Source organism: Erpetoichthys calabaricus, chromosome 1, assembly GCF_900747795.2.
Source record: "Erpetoichthys calabaricus chromosome 1, fErpCal1.3, whole genome shotgun sequence".
Lineage (NCBI taxonomy): Eukaryota > Metazoa > Chordata > Cladistia > Polypteriformes > Polypteridae > Erpetoichthys > Erpetoichthys calabaricus.
In genome coordinates, this window is record NC_041394.2 from 339,611,379 (window position 1) to 339,638,265 (window position 26,887).

The following is a 26,887-nucleotide window of genomic DNA, read 5'->3' on the forward strand; positions in this document are numbered from 1 at the left end:
TTCTTCCTGTCCTTTTGCTCCTTGTCTTGTTTCATCATCCAGATTTATTTAATTTTCTGCTATCCTGACATTCTCTTGTCAGATTTCTTGATAATATTTTTGTCTTCAGTGTTGGCTGTCCAGGCCTTGAAGAAGTAAAGTTGCCCCAAACCATGATGGTTCTGCCACCATGACCGTGGTGTTGTGTGTATCTGCCAAGGAGTTCTTATTTATCACCCAGGTGGTCTTTTACAGGCTTAAGGTATGCAGTGCTGTTTCTTCAGAAAACAGGATTCTCCTCAGGTTTGTCCTCCCATGAACACCATTCTTCTGTTTTTTGTTTTAATTACCACATGAACAGAGTTTGAGAGATTTCTGCAGGTTCCTTTTCACTGCTGCACCCTTGCAGCGATCTTTGTAGTACAGTGATCCCCCACCTATCACGGAAGTTACGTTCCAGACCCACCCGCGATAGGTGAAAATCCGCGATATAGAAAGACCACATTTTTTTTATAGTTTAAGCCTTAAAATACCCCTCCCACATGCTTTAAACACATGTAAACTTATTAAAACACACTTTGGATACACATGATACACGGATGTCCGTCTAAAGATATGAGTAACATAATAATAATTATCATCAGTTTTACCTTCTCCTGTATGGTCAAGGTCTTCCTCTGGTGCTTAGGCTCACTGCTACCAGAAGGCTTACAAGATGCAGGACGCTTGGGAGCCATCGTAGGGCTTAAAACGAAACGAAAAGTTCACATAAGTTTGCTCAGAAAAGTCGGACCACAAGCAAGGTATGTGATATGCGATTCGTCGGGGACCCACGCTCGCTGTTCTTGCGAGATTACACCACGTTAGCAGCAGCTAATCAGAGCCCAAGAGAATAAAATCCACTCTGATTGGTTGAGTCTCCTCTTTCAGCCAATAACGGGCTTTGTAAGAAATCATCAGGGTGCTGTAACACAAAACTCTTTGTCTGCTGAAAACCGTATGCTTTGTTATGAATTGGTTGCAAGGTGCACTACAGGTAGGATGTACTTATTGAATTTTTCTGCGATATAGCGGGGGCGCGATAGAGTGGGGGATTACTGTAGTGAATTTCCTCCATTTGTAGACGGCTTGTCTTTCTATGGATTTACCGACTCTCAGGCCTTTATGCATCACTCCAACTCTTCTTCTAACGTCCTCTAACATTTCATGAACTAACTATAGACGAGACGACTTGCAGTATCTACATTTCTGCCGCGTTCCATTTACCACGGATGGTAGAGCTGGGAATGACGTCACACCCAAGTTGACTGCGTTCCAGTAAAGTATTTGGAAAATCAAAATGGACTCATCCAGGAAAACTGTTGTGATTGTGCAGAATGAATAGCAGTCATCTGTGTATCCAAACATTGTAGCAATATGTCCACGAATAGATGTTGGACAGTACTGTGGGTACAACTGATTTAATGAGACCCCAGTGCTAATAAACAATATAAAATTACAGCTTTCACTAAAGTTTGTGGAGTACATTGCTATTTTGGATTGACATCATAATCTGAAGGCAGACAAACTTGGATTTGACTGACCAGCCTGGAGTTTCCAAGCTGGAAATTGGACTTTAGGGGGCATTCTCGTTGAAAATTCAGAGCAGGAAATTGAGAATTCCCAGTTCCCATTTCAAATGCAATGCTGCATGTGTGTTATTTATTTATTTATTTTTTTTTTTAGTCAGGCTGAGCACCTTCAAGCCACACCTTGAGTCTCATCTCCTTGGTTAAACACCGATTGCAATGAGATTCTGTAGGGGCCATTAGCATGGAGGGCCACAGACCTGGCTGTGTTTCTTGAAATGATGCAGTCAGCATTGACACTCCAATTGTTTGTGTGTTACCACTTTTAAGTTGGTTGTGTCCATCTGTTATTGTGATGCAGCTGAAGATCAGACCGTGTTGTCAGGAGGAATTCATGCAGAAATCCAGGGGCTTCACACAATAAAAAAAAGGATTTGCTTTTTCTTGTATCTGTAAAGTGATTTACAATTCAATGAAATTCAAGATTTTAAACATCACATTCTCAAACCCATTTAATTTAAGTGAATGTCAGTATTGGTTAACTATGCATTTATAGAATTCCAATTGTCTTTAATTTGGCCTATTTTTAATGTGTACAAATGAATCTGCTGCATTTAATTCCATTTTAAATTATTATTTTCTGTTTTTTTTTTTAAATACATGAAAAGAATGAGTTAAAATGATGCAGTTGCCACATCTATATATTTAAACAGCCCTTTCATATAACTGTTACAGCTGTTTCGACAGCTCAATTTACTATTTTTCAAGCCAAAGTTAAACTTTAACTTGAAACAGAAAATTTTGTTCTAAAGTAAAGCAGTTTTTCATAAATTGTAAAAATTCCTTGACTGTTTTTGCAGGTTGCAATTTGATTATTGGATCAACGTGTCCATTGTGAATAAAAAAGGCCTTAAAACTTTCCTAATACGTTCACTTTGAAACAGGAAAGGTTTCCATTAAAGTCAAATGCCTTCTGTGTTTATGAGGCATCCTTGTGATAGCAAACTGTAAGTGATCATTTAATCACGGCTTCTTGAAGGTATTTTTCTTGAGGTAAGAATGCACTTCCCGTTCAGTTGTCTGCTCATAGCTTCCATCATGGGTACTGCATGATAGTTAGTCACTGCACAATGAAGTTTGGGAAAATTTAAAAGTGACTTTAGTAAATTGCCTTATGAGACTGCTCACGGGTAGCGCGGTGACGCAGCGGTAGCGAAGCTGCCTCGCAGTTAGGAGACATGGGTTCACTTCCTGGGTCCTCAGTGCGTGGAGTTTGCATGTTCTCCCCATGTCTGGGTGGGTTTCCTCCCACAGTCCAAAGACATGCAGGTTAGGTGCATTGATGACCGAAATTGACCCTAGTGTGTGTGTGTGTGTGTGTGCCCTGCGGTGGGCTGGCACCCTGCCCAGGGTTTGTTTCCTGCCTTGCGCCCTGTGTTGGCTGGAATTGGCTCCAGCAGACCCCCGTGACCCTGTTCATTCCTGTTTTGGGGGTCATCTCATTGTTGCCCCTCATTAACACCAAAGCAGTTGAAACTGATTAACAAGCCCCTCTGCTACTTAACTGACCAGATCAATAGCCCAGAAGTTTTCCTTGACTTAATGCTCTACTCAGATTAACAAGTGTGTCTTTAATTTTATTGAGCAGTGTGTGTGTATATAAATATATAATATAATTACTTTTAAATAATCTCACATACGACTCTCACACTGTTCTTGCCAGTGTAGAATGAAACGTTGAACAAGATGTATAAGAAAGAGCAGAGACATTAAACTTCAGAGTTTGGAGATTACACGACTATACCTGAACAGAAATCCACCTTGCACGGCAATAATATACTGAAAGACTGGAGAGTAAAACCATGTTGACAAAAAAAATGAATATAAATAAAACACATAATTAAGCAAATTGTTTCACAAACTTCTGTCCAGCAGCAGACCCACCTCCTAAACACAAACACAAACAACTCAAAAAGCTAATTAAAAATATATAATATCTTTAGAAACCACAACAAAAAGTCTAGTTAATTTCATGTTGATGGACTCTATGAATAATGAAATGCACTGGCAACAACAACAAATGCAAACAGTGCAGTAAACAATCAACAACATGAAACTACTTCACCGCGTCGGTTTCTTCCTTCAGTGGTTTTGCATCCTTGACAATCCGCAGTGGCAAGTTCCTTATTCTTCGGTCATGTATGATCCTATCTCAGAATCTACCAGACAATGGATGTGTGACAGCCTTTCCTCACTCCCCTACAGATAGTAGAGTGTTGAGACTGACTTAGAAAGAACTGCTGCATTGGGGGTCAAGTACACTGTCTTAAAAATATTAATGAAAGGGTCACCAAAACCCATCACCTGCAGAATTTTCCATAAATAATGCCAATTCAGTCTGTCAAAGGTCTCCTCGGCATTTAGTAAAAACAACACTTCTTCTTTTGGCAGCTCCCATTAGGGGTTGCCACAGTGGATCATCTTCTTCCATATCTTCTTGTCCTCTTCATCTTGTTCTGTTACACCCATCACCTGCATGTCCTCTCTCCCACATCCATAAACTTAGGCCTTCCTCCTTTCTCTTCCCTGGCAGCTCTATCCTTGGCATACTTCTCCCAATATACCCAGCATCTCTCCTCTGCACATGTCCAAACCAACGCAATCTCGCCTCTCTGACTTTGTATCCCAACTGTCCAACTTGAGCTGACCCTCTAATGTCCTCATTCCTAATCCTATCCATCCTCATCACACCCAATGCAAATCGTAGCATCTTTAACTCTGCCACCTCCAGCTCTGTCTCCTGCTTTCTAGTCAGTGCCACCGTCTCCAACCCATATAACATAGCTGGTCTCACTACCGTCCTGTAGACCTTCCCTTTTATTCTTGCTAATATCCATCTGTCAAATATCACTCCTGACACTCTTCTCCACCCATCCCACCCTGCCTGCACTCTCTTCTTCACCTCTCTCCCACAATCCCCATTACTCTGTACTGTTGATCCCAAGTATTTAAACTCATCCACCTTCGCCAACTCTACACCTTGCATCCTTGCCATTCCACTAACCTCCCTCTCATTTACACACATGTATTCTGTCTTGTTCCTACTGACCTTCATTCCTGTCCTCTCTAGAGCATATCTCCACCTCTCCAGGGGCTCCTCAACCTGCTCCCTACTATCGCTAAAGATCACAATGTTATCAGCAAACATCATAGTCCATGGGGACTCCTGTCTCGTCTGTCAACCACTCCATCACTATTGCAAACAAGAAAGGGCTCAGAGCCGATCCCTGATGTAATCCCACCTCCACATTGATTGCATCCATCACTCCTACCATGGACCTCACCACAGTCACTCTTCCCCTGTACATGTCCTGTACAACTCTTACGTACTTCTCTGCCACTCCCGACTTCCTCATTCAATACCACAGCTCCTCTCGAGGCACCCTGTCATATGCTTTCTCCAGGTCCACAAAGATGCAATGCAATTCCTTCTGGCCTTCTCTATACTTCTCCATCAACACCCTCAGAGCAAACATTGCGTCTGTGGTGCTCTTTCTTGGCATGAAACCATACTGCTGCTCACTAATCATCACCTCACTTCTTAACCTAGCTTCCACTACTCTTTCTCATAACTTCCTGCTGTGGCTCATCACTTTTATCCCCCTGTAGTTACTACAGTCCAGTACACTTCTTCTCCACTCCTCAGGCATCCTCTCACTTTCCAAGATTTCCAAGATTCCATTAAACAATCTAGTTAATAACTCCGCTGCCATCTCTCCTAAATACCTCCATGCTTCCACAGGTATGTCATCTGGACCAACGGCTTTTCCATTTTTCATCCTCTTCATAGCTGTCCTTACTTCCTCCTTTGTAATCTGTTGCACTTCCTGATTCACTATCTCTACATCATCCAACCTCTTCTCTCTCTCGTTCTCTTCATTCATCAGCCTTCTCAAAGTATTCTTTCCATCTGCTCAACACACTCTCCTCACTTGTGAGTACATTTCCATCTTTATCCTTTATCACCCTTACCTGCTGCACATCTTTCTCAGCTCTGTCCCTCTGTCTAGCCCACTGGTCCTTTTCTCCCTCCTTAGTATCCAACCTCTCATACAACTCATCATACGCCTTTTCTTTAGCCTTCACCACCTCTCTCTTCACCTTGTGCCTTATCTCCTTGTACTCTTGTCTACTTTCTGCATCTCTCTGACTATCCCACTTCTTCTTTGCCATCCTCTTCCTCTGTATACTCTCCTGTACTTCCCCATTCCACCACCAGGTTTCATTTTCCTCCTTCCTCTGTCCAGATGTCACGCCAAGCACCCTTCTTGCTGTCAACCTTACCACTTCTGCTGTAGTTGCCCAGCTGTCTGGTAATTCTTCACTGCCACCCGGTGCCTGTCTCATCTCCTCCCTGAACTCAACCTTGCAGTCTTCCTTTTTCAACTTCCACCATTTGATCCTTGGCTCTGCCCTCACTCTCTTCCTCTTCTTGATCTCCAACGCCATCCTAGAGACCACCATCCTATGCTGCTTAACTACACTTTCCCCTGCCACCACTTTGCAGTCTTCAATTTCCTTCAGATTGACTCTTCTGCATAGGATGTAATCTACCTGTGTGCATCTTTCTCCACTCTTGTACGTAACCCAATGTTCCTCCCTCTTTTTAAAATACATATTCACCACAGCCATGTCCATCATTTTGGCTAAATCTACCATCATCTGACCACCTTCATTCCTCTCATTGACACCATACCTGTTCCCTTCACCAACATGTCCATTGAAATCCGCTCCAATCACCACTTTCTGTTCCTAGTGAAATCAACACTGCAGGTCTAAAAATTGAAAGTCCGCCTTATAAGGAGACTTTAGTTGTTACTGTGGACTCTAAGCTATCGACTTCCCGACAGTGTTCAGAAACCATTAAGAAGGCTAACAGAATGTTAGGTTATATTGCGCCTTGATGTGTGGAGTACAAGTCCAAGGAGGTTTTGCTCAACCTTTATAACACACTGGTGAGGCCTCATCTGGAGTACTGGGTGCAGTTTGGGTCTCCAGGATACAAAAAGAACATAGCAGCGCTAGAAAAGGTCTAGGGAAGAGTGACTAGGCTGATTCCAGGGCTACAGGGGATGAATTATGAGGAAAGATTAAAAGAGCTGAGCCTTTACAGTTTAAGCAAAAGAGTATTAAGAGGAGACATGACTGAAGGGTTTAAAATTATGAAGGGAATTAGTCCAGTGGATCGAGACGCTGACTTTAAAATGAGTTCATCAAGAACACGGGGACACAGCTGGAAAGTTGTAAAGGATAAAATTCACACAAACATTAAGAAGTTTATTTTTACACAAAGAACCACAGACACTTGGAATAAGCTACCAGGTAGTGGTAGACAGTAGGACTTTATGGACTTTCAAAACGCGACTTGATGCTATTTTGTAAAAGATAAACGGATAGAAGCAGGTTTGTTGGTTAAATGGCCTGTTCTCAATTACATTGTTCTAATGTTCTAAAGTGTAGCCTAGGATTGATGCTTGCTAATTCTATTTAGAAGGTGATGCAAGTTACGAGTACCACTTTAGCATTGAATTTTATTCCAAAAAAACACGTATAAAGGATTGCATTTTTTTTTTTTAGGACTGAAAAATTACATTTTTATTTAATCTTAAAAGTATAATAATGCTACAAATATCAATAGTAATGACGAATACAAATAATAATATGAAATTAACAATAATAACACTAATGACAATACTACTAATGATGCCAAACCAGTATATAATATCAAAATGAGTCCTTTGTGTGGTAAATCTTAAAGCGCGGTGAAAGGCACAGTCCAACGTTACAGTCAGGACAATAACAGCATGTTTCTTTTTGGATTTTCTTTCCTGATTTATCAGTTTTGAGCAGCACACTGCACAGGTACGAGTTGGATTCCGTTTTTTTTTTTTTTTTCTGTTGAAGGTATATAATCAGTAACATGTCTACTAATAAGACACTCTGGATTGATCAGTGATGTGCCAGGTCAACCGTGTCTCTTTAGCAGTAGTGGGGGCGGTGGATGTAAAGTTTGCATGAGATTCAGTGTCGCCAGCTTTTTGTTTGTTTTAGGAGAATGCATTTCAAATGCACTGTCCCACCAGATGATGAAATATGTTTTTGTAGTATTTCTTTTGTTGCCTCTGCCTAACGGGATAGAAAGTCAATTCTTGATCCTCACGATCTCCACCTCCCATCGTGGTATTTTAGTCGACCACATCACAAGGCCTTGTAACCTGCTTGTTGCCTTTTGCCTGTACACTGACTGGAGCCCCATTATGTACAGTGCTAAGACGACAAACATCTTTCTTGTGTTTCCATTTCAGCGTAAGCACTTTATCCTTTTTCCAAGCTACTAGTGCACCTCGCTGTTGTTCAGCTCTGCTATAGTCTTCAGACCTGCCATGACGGTTAGGACGTGCTGTTTCATATGCACATGTTACTGGCCTCAGGGAACCTGGGCCTGGTAGAAGTCACTGTTGCTACAGAGTGTAGCCAGAGCAATATGGTGAAAAGCATAAAAGAAACAGGCAGCAGTCATAAGTCTTAGACAAGACTTCTCTGTTCTCCTTTATTCTCATTTACCCAGAAATATATCTATACTAATAAAAGGCAAAGCCCTCACTGACTGACTGACTGACTGACTGACTGACTCACTCACTCACTCACTCACTCACTCACTCACTCACTCACTCACTCACTCACTCACTCACTCATCACTAATTCTCCAACTTCCCGTGTAGGTAGAAGGCTGAAATTTGGCAGGCTCATTCCTTACAGCTTACTTACAAAAGTTAGGCAGGTTTCATTTCGAAATTCTATGCGTAATGGTCATAACTGGAACCTGTTTTTTGTCCATATACTCTAATGGAGGAGGCGGAGTCACGTATCGCATCATCACGCCTCCTACGTAATCACGTGAACTGAAAACAAGGAAGAGATTTACAGCACGAGTCAAACGCGGGAACGAACGTAAATGACGTTAATTGTTGAGTGTCTTTTAATACTGTGTAAGCATACATATTAACACGTGCAATTAAACGTGTGCATTTACGGGGTGATTTCTCAGGCTTAAAAGCTCGCCTTTTATTAAAAAGGTAAATGCTAACTGTTTTCATTCTGAAGGGCACAAACCATGTTAGATTTCAGGCTGAAGAGTAAGCTCAGCACACAGCTTGGTCATATTACAACCGGAGGGGCGAACTGACAATGTGGTATACAAAGAGATCCTTAACAAATAATTATTGATTCATTTTCCCTCAGTTTAAAAAGGTTTACTTTTCTTCTTAATAAAAATTTTAAAGCAGTACTTCTCCGCTGCGAAGCGCGGGTATTTTGATATATATCAAAATATATCGCATCATCACGCCTCCCACGTAAGCACGTGAACTGACCCGCTGCCGTTTGCAATGCCATATTCGCGAGATACAAGTTTAATGAGAAGACACGAGGTATACTGTATATAATGCTTCAATCTCTGCATAGATCAACATAACGATCAGTGAAACAATGGTGCATGACAATTTGCTCTGCATAACAAATAGTGTAAACACATTTACTTTGGTTCACCAATAGTATTGTGGTGAGCTATGAAAAAGTGCCTGATTAGAAACCAATGTCCCCAGAACTCGTTCATTTTCAAAGGAAGCAGGCAGTTCTGTATCACCGCATTGTTTGTGGATGAGATACTAAACAAAGCAGGTGACTCTTTAAGGCGGAGTGGTGGCTCTGAGACTAGGGATCTGCACTTGCAGTCGGAAGGTTGCTGGTTTGTATCCCGTAAATGCCAAAAAAGAGACTCCGCTCTGTTGGGCCCTTAAGCAAGGCCCTTAACCTGCAATTGCTAAGCATTCTGAGTAGTGAGAAAAGCGCTATATAAATGCAAAGAATTATTATTTAGCAAGACAGGTAAATATTTATGTCCAGTAGGTCGCCATTAACAATATCCTGTAGCAGAATTTTCCAGGAATTTTGCCTTTACTTTGAAACACTGGTTTATAGCCCATTACACTAAGCAACACACAGAAATGTCATTTTCTTTACAACACTGAATTCTAGTCCGTTACACACACACATCCACTTCTTGCCTCACAAAGTTAATAGAGGATTCCGTACCAAAATGTGATCTTTGAATGTATACCTTCCACCCTGGATGGGTTTCCATAGCAGTAAACTTTCATCGATCAAAAGATCTCCCTCTGGAATGTACAGTGGGTATAGAAAAGAATTCCCCCCATTTTTTTTACTTTATAGCCTTAAATGAAAACACACAAACCAAGATTTTTTCCAGCTTTACTTTCTCAATGCAATCTATAACATCCAAGTGAAAGATATATCACAGGTACAGTTCAGAAGAATTAAAAAAAAATAAAAAACAAGAAATCCTGAGATGAATAAAGGATCACCCCCCTCCAAAACTCAATCAGGTGTAAGTGCCCACCATTTCCATTGCAGACCACGGTTACTGGCGTCCTTCCACCTGTGATCAATTGTAATGACTGTGATTAGTGAAGCTGTTCCTGGAGCATTCATTCCTTTGCTTGGTAGTGCAACTGACGGCAAACAACTGACTATGGGTGGCAAGCCACTTTCAAAAGATCTCAGGGATAGAGTTGTGGACAGACATAAGGCAGGAGATGGATACAAGAAAATCTCAAAAGGCTTTATCAATCCCAAGGAGCACAGTAAAGTCCATAATAAAGAAGTGGCAAGTGTTTGATGCTGCTAGGACCCTCCCTGGATCTGGACGTCTCTCCAAACTGGATGGAAGAGCAAGGAGGTAACTGGTAAGAGAGGCTACTGAGAGGCCAATGGCCACTTTGAAGGAGTTACAGGATTTTATGGCAAAGAGTTGTCATTGTGTGCAGGTGACAACAATTTCACAAGCGCTCCACAATTTTGGCTTGCTCGGGAGGGTTGCAGGAAAAAGCCACTTCTCAAGAAAGGCCACATCAAGGCTCATTTGAGCTTTGCCAGAATGCATCTTGAAGATTCTGATGCCAAGTGGAAAAACGTCTTATGGTCAGATGAGACCAAAATTGAATGGTACACCTGGCAGAAATCCAATGCAGCTCACCATCCACAACACACCATACCTACAGTAAAGCATGGAGGTGGCAGCATCCTGTTGCAGGGATGTTTTCTCTACTGTAGGGCCTGGGGCTCTCGTTAGGGTAGAAGGAAAAATGGATGGGGCAAAATACCTGCAAAACCTGCTACCCTCAGCCAGAAAGTTGAAGATGGGCAGAATGTTCATCTGTCAACATGACAACGACCCGAAGCACACAGCAACTTTGACCACACAGTGGCTGAAGGAGAAAAAAAGTGAATGTTCTCGTGTGGCCGAGTCAGAGCCCAGACCTAAATCACAGTGAAAATCTGTGGAATGATTGCAGTCCACTAACGCTCACCATCCAATCTGACCGAACTTGAACAGTTAAACTGCAAAGAAGAGTGGGGGGCAAATATTAATAGCTCAACCTAGATATGCAAAGCTGATAGAGAAGAATCCCAACTGACTTAAGGCTGTCATTAAAGCAAAAGGTGGGTCAACAAAATGACATTGACATTATGGGGGGGGGGGGGGGGGTGATCCTTTATTAATCTCAGTAGGTCTTTTGATTTTTTTTTATAATTTTTCTGAACTGTAGCTGTGATACCTTTTACTTGGATATTAATGGTTGCATTGAGTAAGTAAAGCTCGGAGGAAATATTTTTGTGTGTGTTTTCATTTAAGGCTGTAAATCAAAAAAAAAAAGGGAATATTTCGAAGGGGGGATTCTTTTCTATACCCACTGTAATTTCCAGAAAGTTTTTGAATGCAGTGGTCAAAGAGCCTTGATTTTATACATCATTGGAGAAACTGGTCCAGCGCTACTATATACTTCATTATCAAATAATGGGTAACACACATCTAATTGCTACACAGAAGGCACAAATCTCATAAAAGAAACTTATAAAGCACCAAAACACAGACAAAACTACTGAATTACCACTCGCAAAATACAGCACGGTAATCAAAGAAATTTCAAATGTTCAAAACACGTCCATGATAAAAACTGCAAAGGTACACTGCCGAAAGAAAGATGTTTGTCCTCTAATAATAAATGGCAAAACTAAATCCTTTTCCCTTAGAAATGTGACTGAGGGCAAGTGAAAGGAAAAAGTACCGTTTGGGGGTTCTTTGGTCTCAAAACTACTATAAAACTTTGACCCACGTAATGAATGTTTGTACCTCTGCCATTATGACTACCGAGTTAAAATAAATCACACTAGATGGCAGACCTTGTTTCCTTAAGAGGCATTAGCTCTCTGGAAATGTGTTCTTTTGAATTGCGGCGTTTTAATTAACCTGAATTTAAATAATTATAAATAAAAAATGTATTATCCCCACCCCTCATACAATAAGACGGTTAAAAGATTACACGAGAAGCATCTTTACTGACAGGTTCACATGGTATTACAGACGGGAAGCCTATGACAGACATATCAAGCCGTGGGAATCTTGATCTGTGCAGTCCGTCATCTTCCGTCGCCACGCTGAAAGGATTTTAGCCGGACAGAAGACATAATCTTCCGCCCGGAAGCTTAAAAGTGTTGGCCGTAGGTGTCCATTCTTATATACTGGTTGCTCCATGTGCAGGCTCCTGGGCTCCGAATCCAAACAAGGTCAGGACAGGACTCAAACCCCACCTTCAAACATACAGGAATAGCACAATGCCTACATACAGTTCTTATTCTCCCAACAAGGAAAGAGGTTTTTTATGCTGACAGAAGACAGAAATATACTAGTCTGTCTTTAGGCTGACTATTCAATTCTCCAGCTGTCTGTGACTCTCTATAGTCCTGTGCTTGGCTCGGCAATTCTAAATACTGATGCAGTGCCCCTGTGTGCCATACTTGGTCGGCCTGTATGAATGAGTCTATAACAGTGGGCACAGAGAACAGTGACATTAAACTTAATAAAAACACATAGTATAACAGACCCATGCAGAGAACCGATCCAAAGGAATTGCATCCATAGACGCATTTCCCGAGGAGGGAAATATCTTTTTATTAAGTGTGTCTATAGACGCTCTTCTTGATTCAGCATTCCCATTAATGGGGGTTAAGGCAGTCCACTTTATTTTTCTTTGGTACAAGGATGATGCCTGCGTTCTTGAAGTTCTGGTGGGGACAGATGAACCTCTGAAAGATGTGTTAAAAATGTCCGTAAAGACAGCAGCTAACTTGGTTGCAGCATGTTTTTAAAACGCAACCTGAAACTCCATCTGAGCCGGCTGCTTTGCGAATGCTGACTTGGGATAAGGTCCTCCTCACATCATTCTCAGAGATCCTCAAGCTGGAGTCATGCAGCGCTGAGGAAATTACAGAGATCTGTCTGAGTTAGTGAGCTTGAAGTGGGCGAAAAAACTCATTCAGCTTAACCAGGAGTGAAGCGGTGGTAGTGGTAGTTGCGTGTGTCTGAGGTTTGTAGTCTACCACATCTGACAAGTATCTGCTGTGCTGTTAAACTGAGAGTCCAGTTTGTGGGTGTACCGTTGCTTTGCATGTTTAATGGCATCCCAGAGATCATACTGTATCCGGGGGGTGTGGATGTTAGCTTCCTGAGGATGAGTTCTTTTGTAAGTGCGGCGTGTTACATAACCCAAATCTATATAGATATGATATATAAGGGCACTGTGTGCCATACTTGACACCCCAACGAAAATGGCAGACTCTACACATCGGGCCCCCACTACCAAACTGGGTTTTTCCATTGGCTTCCTTCATCTGTTGTGCAGTGTCATTAAACAAAGCTAAGTTATTTCTCCTATGTGATTTCTTACCGCCGTATCACTAAGGGAGGGGTATCTCCTTTTTATGTTATATCTACATTCATGGCCGAAATTATCGGCACCCCTGGAATTTTCCCAGAAAATGCACCATTTCTCCCAGAAAATTGTTGCAATTACAAATGTTTTGGTATACATGTTTATTTCCTTTATGTGCATTGAAAAAACACAAAAAAAAAAACAGAAAAAAAAGCCAAATTTAACATCATTTCACACAAAACTCAAAAACCGGGCTGGACAAAATTATTGGCACCCTCTACTTAATATTTGGTTGCACGCCCTTTGGAAAAAATAACTGAAATCAAGCTCTTCCTATAACCATGAACAAGCTTGTTACACCTCTCAACTGGAATTTCCGACCACTCTTATTTTGCAAACAGCTCAAGTTTTCTCAGATTTGAAGGGCGCCTTCTCCCAACAGCAATTTTGAGATCTCTCCATAAGTGTTCAATCAGATTTAGATCCGGACTCATTGCTGGCCACTTCAGAACTCTTCAGCGCTTTGTCTTCAACCATTTCTGAGTGCTTTTAGAGGTATGTTTGGGGTCATTGTCCTGCTGGAACACCCATGACCTCTGACACAGACCCAGCTTTCTGACACTGGGCCCTACATTGCGCCCCAATATCTTTTGGTAATCTTAAGATTTCATGATGCCTTGCACACAGTCAAGGCATCCAGTGCCAGAGGCAGCAAAACATCCCCAAAACATCTTAGAACCTCCACCATGTTTGACTGTAGGTACTGTGTTCTTTTCTTCATAGGCCTCATTCCGTTTTCTGTAAACAGTAGAATGATGAGCTTTACCAAAAAGCTCTACATTGGTCTCAACTGTCCACAAGACGTTCGCCCAGAAGGATTTTGGCTTCCTCAAGTACATTTTGGCAAACTCCAGTCTGGCTTTTTTATGTTTCTGTGTCAGCAGTGGTGTCCTCCTGGCTCTCCTGCAATAGCGTTTCATTTCGTTCAGATGTTGACGGATAGTTTGAGCTGACACTGTTGCACCCTGAGTCTGCAGAACAGATTGAATATGTTTTGAAGTTGATTGGGGTTGTTTATCCACCATTCAGACTATCCTTCGTTGCAGTCTTTTATCAATTTTTCTCTTCCGTCCATGTCCAGGGAGATTAGCTACAGTGCCATGTGTTGTGAACTTCTCGATTATGTTATGCACAGTGGACAAAGGAACATGAAGATCTCTGGAGATGGACTTGTAGCCTTGAGATTGTTGGTATTTTTCCACAATTTTTGTTCTCAAGTCCTCAGACAATTCTCTGCTCTTCTTTCTGTTTTCCATGCTTAGTGTGGCACACTCGGACACACAACAGAAAGATTGAGTCAACTTTTCTCCATTTTAACTGGCTTCAGGTGTGATTGCTATATTGCCAGCACCTGTTTCTTGCCACAGGTGAGTTCAAGTGTGCATCATATGCTTGACATAAAACGATTTACACACAATTTTGAAAAGGTGCCAATAATTTTGTCCAGCCCGGTTTTTGAGTTTTGTGTGACATGATGTCAGATTTGGCTTTTTTTTTTCTCTCTTTTTTTTTTGTGCAGTTCCAATGCACATAAAGGAAATAAACGTGTATACCAAAACATTTGTAATTGCAACAATTTTCTGGGAGAAATGGTGCATTTTCTGGGAAAATTCCAGGGGTGCCGATAATTTCGGCCATGATTGTATATAGATTTGGATTATGTAACACGCCGCAATTACAAAAGAACTCATTCCCAAGGAGCTAGCACACTCTGCTGGATAAACATACCTTCTCATTTTGTATGCCTGCGTATCTCCGGAATGAATTGCACTGCTGCCCTCGCGGATCCAAGAGCAGACTTCTGCACACATCCAGGGCTTCTGGTTGGGAAATACGCATAAAGATTTTGTGGGCACGCAGTCATCCACACATTTCCTGATGAAGCCTGTGATGACTGCAGCATACTCGTCTTCTTTGAAAACGTCCCAATCCACAGATTCGAAGCAGTCTGTAAGTTTCTTCTCTACTGCTGGGGTCCAGCAGTGCTTTACTCACAGGGCCATAATGAGGTTGTACAATTCCTTAAGTGTGATGCTGGTGTTAGCTTGCGGGGTGATGTAAACTTCCTAGGCAGTTAGAGCGGCCAGCACTTGATGAGCAGACACTCAAGGTCTGGTGAACACCTTTATGAAGAGACTTCCACATTCGTACACCATGCGTTGTTGATGAGAACACATACCCCTTTCACCTCTCTTCACCTCTCTTCTTCCCAGAGGAGTCCGCCTGATCAGTGCAATAGATCGGGAAGCTGTCCAGTCCCGTAGATCCCACTGGAAATGAATTTTACTGCGGAGATCGTCCACTTTGTTATTCAGGGACTGAGCAGTGGAAGTCGCAGTCGTCAGTGTTTCGTCCTCGCTTGGATTCCAGCACGGTGGCCATGTTTTTCCTCCGGGGTAGTCGCATCTGCCATATTGGTCTTAGGTAATTTTGGAGAACGGCTTTGGGTTGATAATTTCAAAACTGGCGATTTTGTTCTTTTGTTGATCCAATGTTTACTAATGTTCTGTGGTTTGTAAAAGAATCCGTCTCAACAAACGAAAAAGGTATGGGGCTGCCATCCGTATATATCGTCCCTGTCTGCAAGAGGGTATAGAAATATGATGAGATGTACTCTCATTGAGTTCCAAAACTGAACTGATCAAGCAGTGATAAGATAGCGGCTTTAAAGGCCAAAACCAGAAGAGATGTCTTCCGTGGTGCCAGAACCAGAAGAAACGTTGTTGATGATAAATAAGGTAGGTTTTCCCATATCTGGCCTGCACTGATAACAGAAGTAGGTTTAGTGCACACTGCTACCCCCTGGCCTGGCGCGTAATTACCTTCACTTGGTCCACTCGGCTTCCTCCTACTCACCCGTGTGTGACAGGTTGTACATAATAAAACAGCGAACAGGTAGTACAGACAGTGACAATAACAGAAATATAGACACAAAAATGAAAAGTCTACGAGGAGCAACATGCAACACGTCGCCTCACTCTGGTGCCATCTGTATAATCCTGTATGCCTGTGTATGAATACATCACTTTGTTCATTCCTCTGCTTTCCTTTGGTGATCTAAATAAGCCATTTTGATATACATTTTGGAGTCAAGTGGCTTTGTCTAAGTGTGCAAAATTTTGGGGCACATTCTGATGATTAAATGTGCATCTAACATTCTTGGCATGACACTTGGTAATTGAAATTATGTTCATTTTTGTGATCGCTGAAGATTTCCAATTGTTATTTACGTTTATTGAATACAGTAAGAGTATGATGACAAAATGAGGATATAGTTCTGTAATATAAATAAGAAAGTGACACCACTAATCTTCTCGGGTGGATCTATCACCTGTGATCTGCATGTTTATCTGTTACAACTTTGTGGTTCTGGTGACTCGTAGTTATACAGATAGGAAAATTAACAAGTCAAGTGTCTTTCCAAGGGCAAATTAACTGATGATTGCTATTCACCATTTCAATTACCATTTAATGCTGTGATTTAAAGTGAATAATTGGTAGTGGATTGAATTTTATTTCTTCCCTGCCCAAATACAGGTGACAAACCTCACTTCTGTTCTGAATGTGGCAAAGGATTCTCAAAAATTGCCTATCTTCAGAGACACAAAAGAATTCACACAGGAGAGAAGCCATATTGCTGCTTGGAATGTGGAAAGCGATACTTTAGCAAGAGTTCTCTGCACAAACACAAAAGAATTCACACAGGAGAGCCGCCATATTGCTGTTTGGAATGTGGAAAGCGATACTTCGATGAGAGTTCACTGCACAAACACAAACGGATTCACACAGGAGAGAAGCCATTTTGCTGTTTGGAATGTGGAAAGCGATACTTTAACGAGACCTCACTGCACAAACACAAACGGATTCACACTGGAGAGAAGCCATTTTGCTGCTTGGAATGTGGAAAGCGATACTTTGACAAGAGTTCACTGTACAAACACCAAAAAATTCACACAGGGGAGAAGCCATATTGCTGTTTGGAATGTGGAAAGCGATTCTATGACAAGAGTGCTCTGCAGAGCCACAAAAGAAGTCACACAGGAGAGAAGCCATATTGCTGCTTAGAATGCGGACAGCAATTCCGTAGCAAGAGCTCTCTTCAGAGGCACAAACAAATTCACACAAGAGAGAAGCCATATTGCTGTTTAGAATGTGGACAAGCATTCTTGCGTGCCTCCTATCTTCAGAACCACCAAAGAATTCATACGGGAGAGAAGCCGTATTCCTGTTCAGAATGTGGCAAAGAATTCACGCGTAGTACTATTCTTCGGGTCCACAGAAGAATTCACACTGGAGAGAAGCCATATTGCTGTTTGGAATGTGGCAAACGATTCCATGACCTGGTCAGTCTTCGGAACCACACCAGTTTTCACACTGGGAAGAAGCCATATTGCTGTTCTGAATGTGGCAAAAGTTTTTTGCTTAACGCACATCTTCAGGTCCACAAAAGAATTCATACAGGAGAGAAACCGTATTGCTGTTCAAAATGTGGGCAGCAATTCTCTAACAAGAGTGCTCTTCAGAGACACAAAACAATTCACACAAGAGAGAAGAAAAAAGAATTCACACATTGTGGTAAGTCCCATGCCTCTGTCAAATCTGGGAATGTATAGCCTTGGGATGCATTGATTCTTGTATATTAACTGGTGTGCATGGAAACATTTCCATGTTTTTATATGCAGTTTCTGTAAATCATTCTGTGGCCAGTCTGATACCAAAGCTGTAAGATACGATGGGATGGCTAGTTAATTTTATTTCATGCTGTAAAGGAAGTCTGGATGATCATCTTTGTTTGACAAATGTGATCTTTTTCCATCAGTAATTCTTTATGATTGACTTCTGCACCTTCATTTACTTCCAAGTACTTAGAAGTCTCTTTATGGATTAAGATTATGATGATTGAGTCAGCGGCCAGTTTGATGTTTCTGCTGTTCTCAACAATAGTAATCTTTGGAGTCGCAGAAAATTCATGCTGAGCCCTTGCTGCAAACACAATGGAGTAAGAAATAAAGCAGTTCAATTGACCTATCCTGACTAAAGAGTGAAGTTCACTCCTGTCTTAATAATAAGCGCACTGAGAAAATCTATAGAAAAAAACCCAGAGAGAATCAGTACTGCTGTTCTGAATGTGGCAAACAATTCTCTACCAGGAGTAGTCTTCAGAAACTCTCAAGAATTCACACCAGAGATGATCTATTTTGTCATTTGGAATGTGTCAAACAATTCTGTGACAGGAGTCATCACTAGAATTGACAATGGAAAGAAGCCCTGCTGGGGACGAAGGAGGAAGGTTTCAAAAGTCGAACCCCCAATCTTCTCAAGTACCTTAATGTGGTGGGCTAAATGCTAAATCTCATCAAGGTGAAACTACTTTCTTAAGATGAAAATGATCAAAAAATAATAATTCATCCTGGCAGCACATCTCCTAGGATAAAACAATGTGCCCACCCCTTGCCTCTGCACTCGGACAGATAAAGGTGGTATCAGTGGTGCAACATCATCAAACGACAAGAGGACCTTCTATTGCGGTGACGATTAAAGCGTACATGGAAGGAGTGAGAACATGTGAAGTTCTAACAAAACTACAACAGTTGAGATTGCAGTGTTGCATATTAAGCTGTGAAGACCAAAAGTATGCAATGGCAAACAATAAACTCAAAATTCTGAAAGAAGCAGAGAAATTAAGAAGACGCAAACAGAAGTGCAAAAATCAGCACAGACCAGATTATTCAAGAATAATCCAAAACAGTTCTATAGTGGAGATAACCTGAAAGTAACTATAGCACCTAACAAAAATAATTTGGAGGGAACATTTATCAGATTTTAAAGAACACCTGCAAATAACCAAGTTACAGATGGAAACAGAAATAATCCAAGTGACAGAAGTGTCATGGATTGAGGTAAAGGCGGAAATGTTCAACAACACCACAGATTCCAAACTAATGCCAAAGGGAAGGTCCAGATCCCATACCTAACTTCTGGCTAAAGCACCTAACATCACTGCACCAGGATATGACTGACCGTAAAAATATAGTGATGCAACAACCAGAGATGACCATACAAGGGCTCACTACAGAGAGAACCGTCCTGCTCCCAAAAAATCCAACAAACCAACATTTCTGAAAACTTCCATCCAGTAACCTGCTCTCGACTGTAGACAGCTGTAGACGCAGATAGAATTTACAAACATCTGGACCGGAATAGCTTGATGGTAATAGCAAAGAACGGAAATGAAAGAGTCCTATGGAATTAAAGACCAACTGCTACTAAACAAAGCAATTGTGGAAATCTCCCAGAAAGGCAGAAACATTAGCGTGGCATGGGTTGGTTATACAAAAGACTTCAACAGTGTACAAAATCCACCCAGTCGTGACAAGTTTAATTTTAGCCACCTCATCCCAGTGACAAACAAATCTGCATCTTCACCGTGACAAGAACAGATCCTAATCACAAACATAAAAATAAAAAGAGGAATAGTATGTTGATTTTGGGGAAGTTACTGGTATGTTAAAAACTTTCTTTTTGATGTGAAATGTATTTCTGACTATTAATGGCAGTTATTTATGTAAAAAGTGTAATAGGTAAAGTTAATGCACAATATAACGTAATCCTGTAAACGTCTTTTTTTTTTTTAGCAAGTAGCATGTTTGAAACAATGAAGGAGTGTATGTGTATGCCAACATGTGCGTAGTATGATGGAAAATGTGTATTTTCTTGTATCTGCTTTGTTATTTAAGGTTATGAATCCGTGATACTCCTCTACCTGTTACCTTTGCGATTTCTTCATCATTAAAAAGGCATTAAATAACAGAAAGGAAGAGGTGTTCCATGTGTCCTCTTTAATCACCTAAAGGCCTTTTGCAAGTTTGGGCAGACATTGAAGAAGGAAACTCAGGTAACTTGACATACACCAGAATTCCTTAAACAGCTTCTCCCCACTTGCAGTTTAAAGTTCCATAATGTCATCATTTTCTGTCTCTCAGTGTGGTCAACAATCAGCTGTTACTCTTAACACTAGGGAGAGGAATAACTGATGCAGTCTGTGCATTGAGACGGCAGATCGAAAACCATCAAGGGAAACGGAAAGGATTGTGTATGGAGTGTGTCGATTTAGAGAAGGCTTATGATCGAGTGTCACATCAAAAGAGGTCTGGAGGTGTGTGAGAGAGAAAGGAGGACAGAGCAGTATGTGAGGAATGTCTGGGATATATATGAGCGAGTGAGGTCTCTGGTTAAAGCAGTGTTGGGGTAACAGACAAGATGCCAGTTAGAGGAGATAAGCACCAGGGATCTTCAAGTCCTTACCTCTTTGGTCTGGTTATGGTTGTGTTGAGTCATGGGATCAAAGATCAGTTCCCCCTGGTGTTGGCTTTGTGCTGATGACATTGTGTTGTGTAGCACCAGAACAAAAGTGAAGTGGAGAGGAAGTTGGAAGAATGATGAAGGGCTTTGGAAGATAGAGGACTGAAGATAGACAGGAAGAAGAAGACAGAATATCTGAGGTTTAATGATGATCAGGATTCAGAAGTTAGCCTGCAGGGAGAGCTGTTGAAAAGAGGGCCTACATTTAAAAATCCAGGATGAGTGGTAGCCTAGGATGGAAAATTAGGTGCAAGGAATAACCCATAGAGTGCAGTGTGGTTGGAACAACTGGAAGAAAGTATCAGCAGGAGTATTGTGTGACTAAATAATTAAATTGAAGGTTAAAGTTGAGGTTTTTAAGACCGCGGTAAGACCAGGAATGACGTATGGAGCTGAGACATGAGCAGTAAAGGGCAGAAGAAGTTAGATGTGGCAGAAATGAGAATGTGGAGATGGATGTGTGGAGTTACAAAAAAGGACAGAAGAAGAAAAGAGACAATCAGAGGTATAACAAAAGTGGGAGAGAAAACCAAGAAATTTAAGGGAAGTTGGTTGAAGTGGTATGGACATGTGATGAGGAGGGACAATGAAGATGTGGGCAAAAGAGTGATGGAAATGGAAATACAGGGGAAGAGAAAGCAAGGGATGCCAAAGCAAAGGTGGATGGATAAAAGGAAAGAAGAGCTGAAGAAAATGGGCCTGATAGGGGAGGAGGTGCAGGAGCAATCTGTAGAAGCACTAATCTGTTTATTGAGTTCATTGGCATTGGGCTTTGGTAAAATGAAGCTGTTTCGTATACACAGGTACATCAATGAACACGACCCACACTTATCCCTTACACTTCATGACAACTCAAGCTCCATCTCTTTTTTTTTTTTTTTAGATCTTGTCCTTAGTGTTGCTAATAACTTCATTCACTCCTTATTATACAGAGAAACAACAAACTGGATTCCAGCTTTCATCCCAGATCACTCATTAACAACTTGGATTTCTTATGTGCGATGCATCATTTCAGGCCATTAGGACTTCTGTAGCTTTGCTAAATTATAAAATGATTGCTTTTACTCAGTGGGTTATTAAAATGTATTTACATCACTTTTAAACACACAGTATTTAATCACAGGGACCTTGTACCCATATCACAAACAAAGCTATCATTAAATAAAAAATCATATCTAGCCTCACTCATTTAGACTCTGCTAATTTTATTCTTTCTACTATTTTAAAACATTAGCACATGTTTAGCTTACCATTGGTTTTCTCTTTATCCCCCTGTTTGCTTTTTCCAGTATTCATATTATTAAGGTTTATGTAGTTACTCACTGGGTGGCACGGTGGCGCAGTTGGTAGCGCTGCTGCCTCGCAGTTAGGAGACATGGAGTTTGCATGTTCTCCCCGTGTCTGCGTGGCTTTTCTCCGGATGCTCCGGTTTCCTCCTACAGTCCAAAAACATGCAGGTTAGGTGCATTGGCGATCCGAAATTCTCCCTAGTGTGTGCTTGATGTGTGGGTGTGTGTGTGCCCTGCGGTGGGCTGGCGTCCTGCCCAGGGTTTGTTTCCTGCCTTGCACCTTGTGTTGGCTGGGATTGGCTGCAGTAGACCCCCGTGACCCTGTGTTAGGATATGGCGGTTTGGATAATGGATGGATGGATGGACAGTTATTCACCTCCATATCTTTTTTTCCCCACCTCACCCTATTATCTCTCACTACGTAATTCCAGGACATTTTCCCATCTTTCCAAATTTCATCACAAATTAGTCACATGAGACATTTTAGCTGTGTGTAAAGCACATTAGGATACTTCTGGTTGTGAGTGTATACATTACGTGTATGTATGTGTATATATATATATATATATATATATATAATATATATATAATATGTAATATTGTGACCACCATGGGGCACGCCAGTTCCTCAAGCACCTGACACAACAGACACAGGCACAAGTGCAGCAAAACACAAGGCTTTTATTCAGTGGGAAACGCTTTCTCAGTTTCCCACCAGCACGAAGCACAGCACATAAGCACAATCAGCAGAGTAATAAAGCACAAAGCCCTTCTCTTCTTTGGCTTTTCTTTCTCTGTTTCAGCCTCCTCCCCTTCTCACTGTCAAGATTTGTCCTCCAACCTCCAACTCTGGCTCCCTGATTAGAGTGAGGCAGCTCCTTTTATAGAGCACCCGGAAGTGCTCCGGGTGTCTCATGATCTCCTTCCAGCAACACTTCCAGATGTGGCGGCATTCCTGCCATGAAGGGCTCTGCTCTTCTCCATGCAGCCCTGGCCATGACCACAAAACCCAACAAGCCTGAATTTCCAACCTCCCAACCTGTGGTAACAACAACAACATTTATTTATATAGCACATTTTCATATGAAAAAGTAGCTCAAAGTGCTTTACATAATGAAGAAAAGAAAAATAAAAGACAAAATAAGAAATTTAAAATAAGACAACATTAGTTAACATATAAAAGAGTAAGGTCCGATGGCCAGGGGGGACAGAAAAAACAAAAAAAAAAACTCCAGACGCCTGGAGAAAAAAATAAAATCTGCAGGGGTTCCAGGCCACGAGACCACCCAGTCCCCTCTGGGCATTCTACCTAACATAAATGAAATAGTCCTCTTTGTAGTTAGGGTTCTCACGGAAGGACTTGATGATGATGGTCATGCAGACTTTTAATCCATCACTGTTGGAACATCACGGTGCTTTGAGTAGATGGTGGTGGCACAAGCCACCACCAAAGGACACCGGAAAAGGCAACAGAAGAGAGAGTAGGGGTTAGTACAGATTTTAGAGCCACCATGAATAATTATAATGAATTGGATATACAGAGTATCAGGATTAAATTACAGTGAAGTTATGAGAAGGCCATGTTAAAGTAATGTGTTTTCAGCAGTTTTTTGAATTCCTATTGGCAGGCTATTCCAGATTTTAGGTGCATAACAGCAGAAGGCCGCCTCACTACTTCTTTTAAGTTTTGTTCTTCGAATGCTAAGGAGACACTCATTGGAGGATCTGAGGTTGCGATTTGGAATATAAGACGTCAGACATTCCGATATATAAGATGGGGAGAGATTATGTAAGGCTTTATAAACCATAAGCAGAATTTTAAAGTCAATCCTTAATGACACAGGTTACCATTGCAGTGACATCAAAACTGGAGAAATGTGCCTTTATGCAGGCATCCCAGCTGGGTAGAAACCCCAGCTGTCGTTACAATATATATATGTTTGTTTGTGTGTGTGTGATCAGATTGTAGTTCAAACCTTTGGATATAATACTCTGGTCTGTACCCTGTCAAGTAAGTGAACCAGCCACCGTGGTGCAACATTTGAGGTTTTGCCTCCGGTTTGATCTTCACAAGGGGACTGAAAGGTGCATACAAATGATGAGCCCCAATTAGGGCAAAACACGCGTCATGTACTCTTTGTATGATTTGTCAGGTACTCTATAACATGCCTATAATCTGTTTCACGCGACTGATATGGCGTGGCAGATGTTTGCCGACTGGTCGAGCAATCACAAGCATAACCTGATAGATGACCACCCAAATAATCAGATTGCCATTCAGACCTGATTGACATTTCTTGATCTTTATTTCTAATACTGAGGACTAACAAGAAATAGTTCATTATTATCAGCAGAACACCACTAGGAGTAACTATACTGACCAAAGAAAGCTGATGAAGGCACATAGTAAACTAAACTGTTGAGAATGGAGATGCATCTTCACACTGGCTAAGCCATGGCACTGAGTCACCTTGGTCACCAAGCGTGACTTGCCCTGATCCTCTTTGGCCGAACCAAACCTGGCTCCTGTAAGCCCCTGTCTAAATTTAAAACAATGAGTTTGATGTACCACAGGTGGCGCAGTGGTAGTGCTGTTGTTTTGCAGTAAGGAGACTGTGGAAGATTGTGGGTTCGCTTCCCGGTTCCTCCCTGTGTGGATATCGCTTTGAGTACTGAGAAAAGCGCTATATAAATGTAATGAATTATTATTATTATTATTATTATTATTATTATGGCAGGCCTTTACATGCATCCACATGTTGAGTCCTCTTGGGCTGAATTGTTTAATTGCCGAAAGGATTGACATCATTTTCTGGAATTTTCCAAGTGGTTTAAAAGCACAGTTAACAAAGTGCTTGTACACTTGTGACCCACTGGAATTGTGTGATAGTCAATAAAAATTGAAATAATTTGTCTGTGAACATTGTTTGAAAAAACTTACTTTTGCCCTTCATAAAATAAATATCTTAAACAATATTCCACATTTATAGTTTGTTAGTGTAAAATCTGTGAAGGGTTGTAAAGTGAGTTTTAAAAAATTCACCATAAGTGTATGGAAATTTCTGACTTGAACTGTAAATGACGTCTTTCAGTTCTTTCAATGCAATTGTCAAGATCCTATCAGGACTGGGGGGTTTATTAGTCTTCAACATTTTTAAGGGCTTGAAGTACATCTGACTCTTCTCTTTTAAAATATACAAACACTGGGTTTGTTTCTCCCTTTATAAATACTTGGGTGAAATCTTTATTCAATTCATTTGCTATTTCCTTCTCATTTTCAATGATTTCTCGATTTGTGTCCCTACGCCTCTCTAAATTCAAATCAACAATAAAACGGCTCACTAAGCACTCTTCATGGAGTACCACCTGGGGGGTATTTTTCGTACGTGGATTAGTCATTTAGCCGGATGTAATTGTTGACGATTTGGCCTGATCCTGGATCTGTTGGTTTTTCGAAACTCTTGCTGGAAGTGTTGTCATAGCAGCACATCCTAATCCTCAAACCTGCTCGGAGCAGGTGTGTTCTATGTAAACAAGGATTAGTTTACACACGTGATCAGTGAAGGTGCCTAGAAGTCATCCAGTCATGGCTTCACCGTTCATGAATGAGCGACCAATTGATATATCGGTGCGCAAATTATAAGAAGAGAATTTAATAAAGAGAGGGGTTTGCGTGATCGGCAGGATCCTTTATTGCTCCTGGAGGAAATTCTTTTCGAAAGATACCGCTTTAGTTGAGGGGGAATATTGTACCTCAAAGATTTATTAGCACCTTATATTCGAAGTCAAACTAGGTGAAGTCGGGCTCTCACAACCACACAGACAGTATGCATTGCTTTGAGGTTTTTTACAAGCGGCAGTTTTTTATATACTGTAGGCGATGCGGAAAATCTATCTAAAAGTGCAGTTTGCCAGGCAATTCGTAAAGTCTGTTTGGCTCAGAAATATTTCCTTTGGGTTTTCATTGTGTTTCCTGGACTCCTGCATGTGCAGACAATAAAAGAGGCGTTTCATGCCACTGCAGGTAGGTAATACACAGGCTAAAACACCCACAGTTCCATAAAGAATCCCACAATCAGCCTAACATTCTCATTACCAGGATTTCCAAATGTGATTGGGGCACATGGAACTGATCACAGTGGAGTTTGATCAAACATTATTTGGAAATATTATATGTACCTCTCCTCCTGATGAATATTCAGACACAGTGTGTCTCATCAAGTATTTGACCTTCGTACGTCAGACACAAGTTCTAGGGAACTGACCCAACAAAAAAAAGAGGGCTATATGGAACATACCTATGGCACACATGGAGGACAAATATATGCAATGACCATCCTTTACGTGAAATGAAGTGACCACTGCATCCTGCCACTGGTTCTGAGGAGGAGCTTCCCCCTGGAATGCCCTCAGAAACAGGGCGATGGGCATTTTGCTGGAGAGCCAACTCTTCTGCAGGGGATAGGTCTGGACCACGTGGACCTCCACCTGTTTTTTGCTTGTCTGCCTTCTTATTAGCTTTAAAATTAATGTTCTTTACATTATATATGATTCTTTGTGTCAACAATTCTTTAAATAGTTCTATACCAATATTTACCAGTTTGAAGTATATTCTTGTACTTCACTTTAACCTGTTCCCATGTTCTCCTTGTGCTCACGTTTGATCTACAATTATGACATATTAAATAATAATTAATCTGACACATAGGAAATGAAATGCTGCATTCAGTAAGTACAATGCACACTACTTAGCGTTTAATTTGTTGGCTTCTTTTTG

General features: G+C 41.2%; 1 protein-coding gene across 1 annotated transcript in view; it reads left to right on the forward strand.

The window, feature by feature from the left end:
• Positions 1-26,887, forward strand: part of LOC114668069 (zinc finger protein 420-like) — an 85,877-nt gene that overhangs the window by 6,977 nt on the left and 52,013 nt on the right. Inside the window, exon 3 of the mRNA XM_028823720.2 lies at positions 16,997-18,071. Within this exon, the coding sequence (XP_028679553.2) occupies positions 16,997-18,071 (1,075 nt within the window). The remainder of the gene's footprint in view (positions 1-16,996; positions 18,072-26,887) is intronic.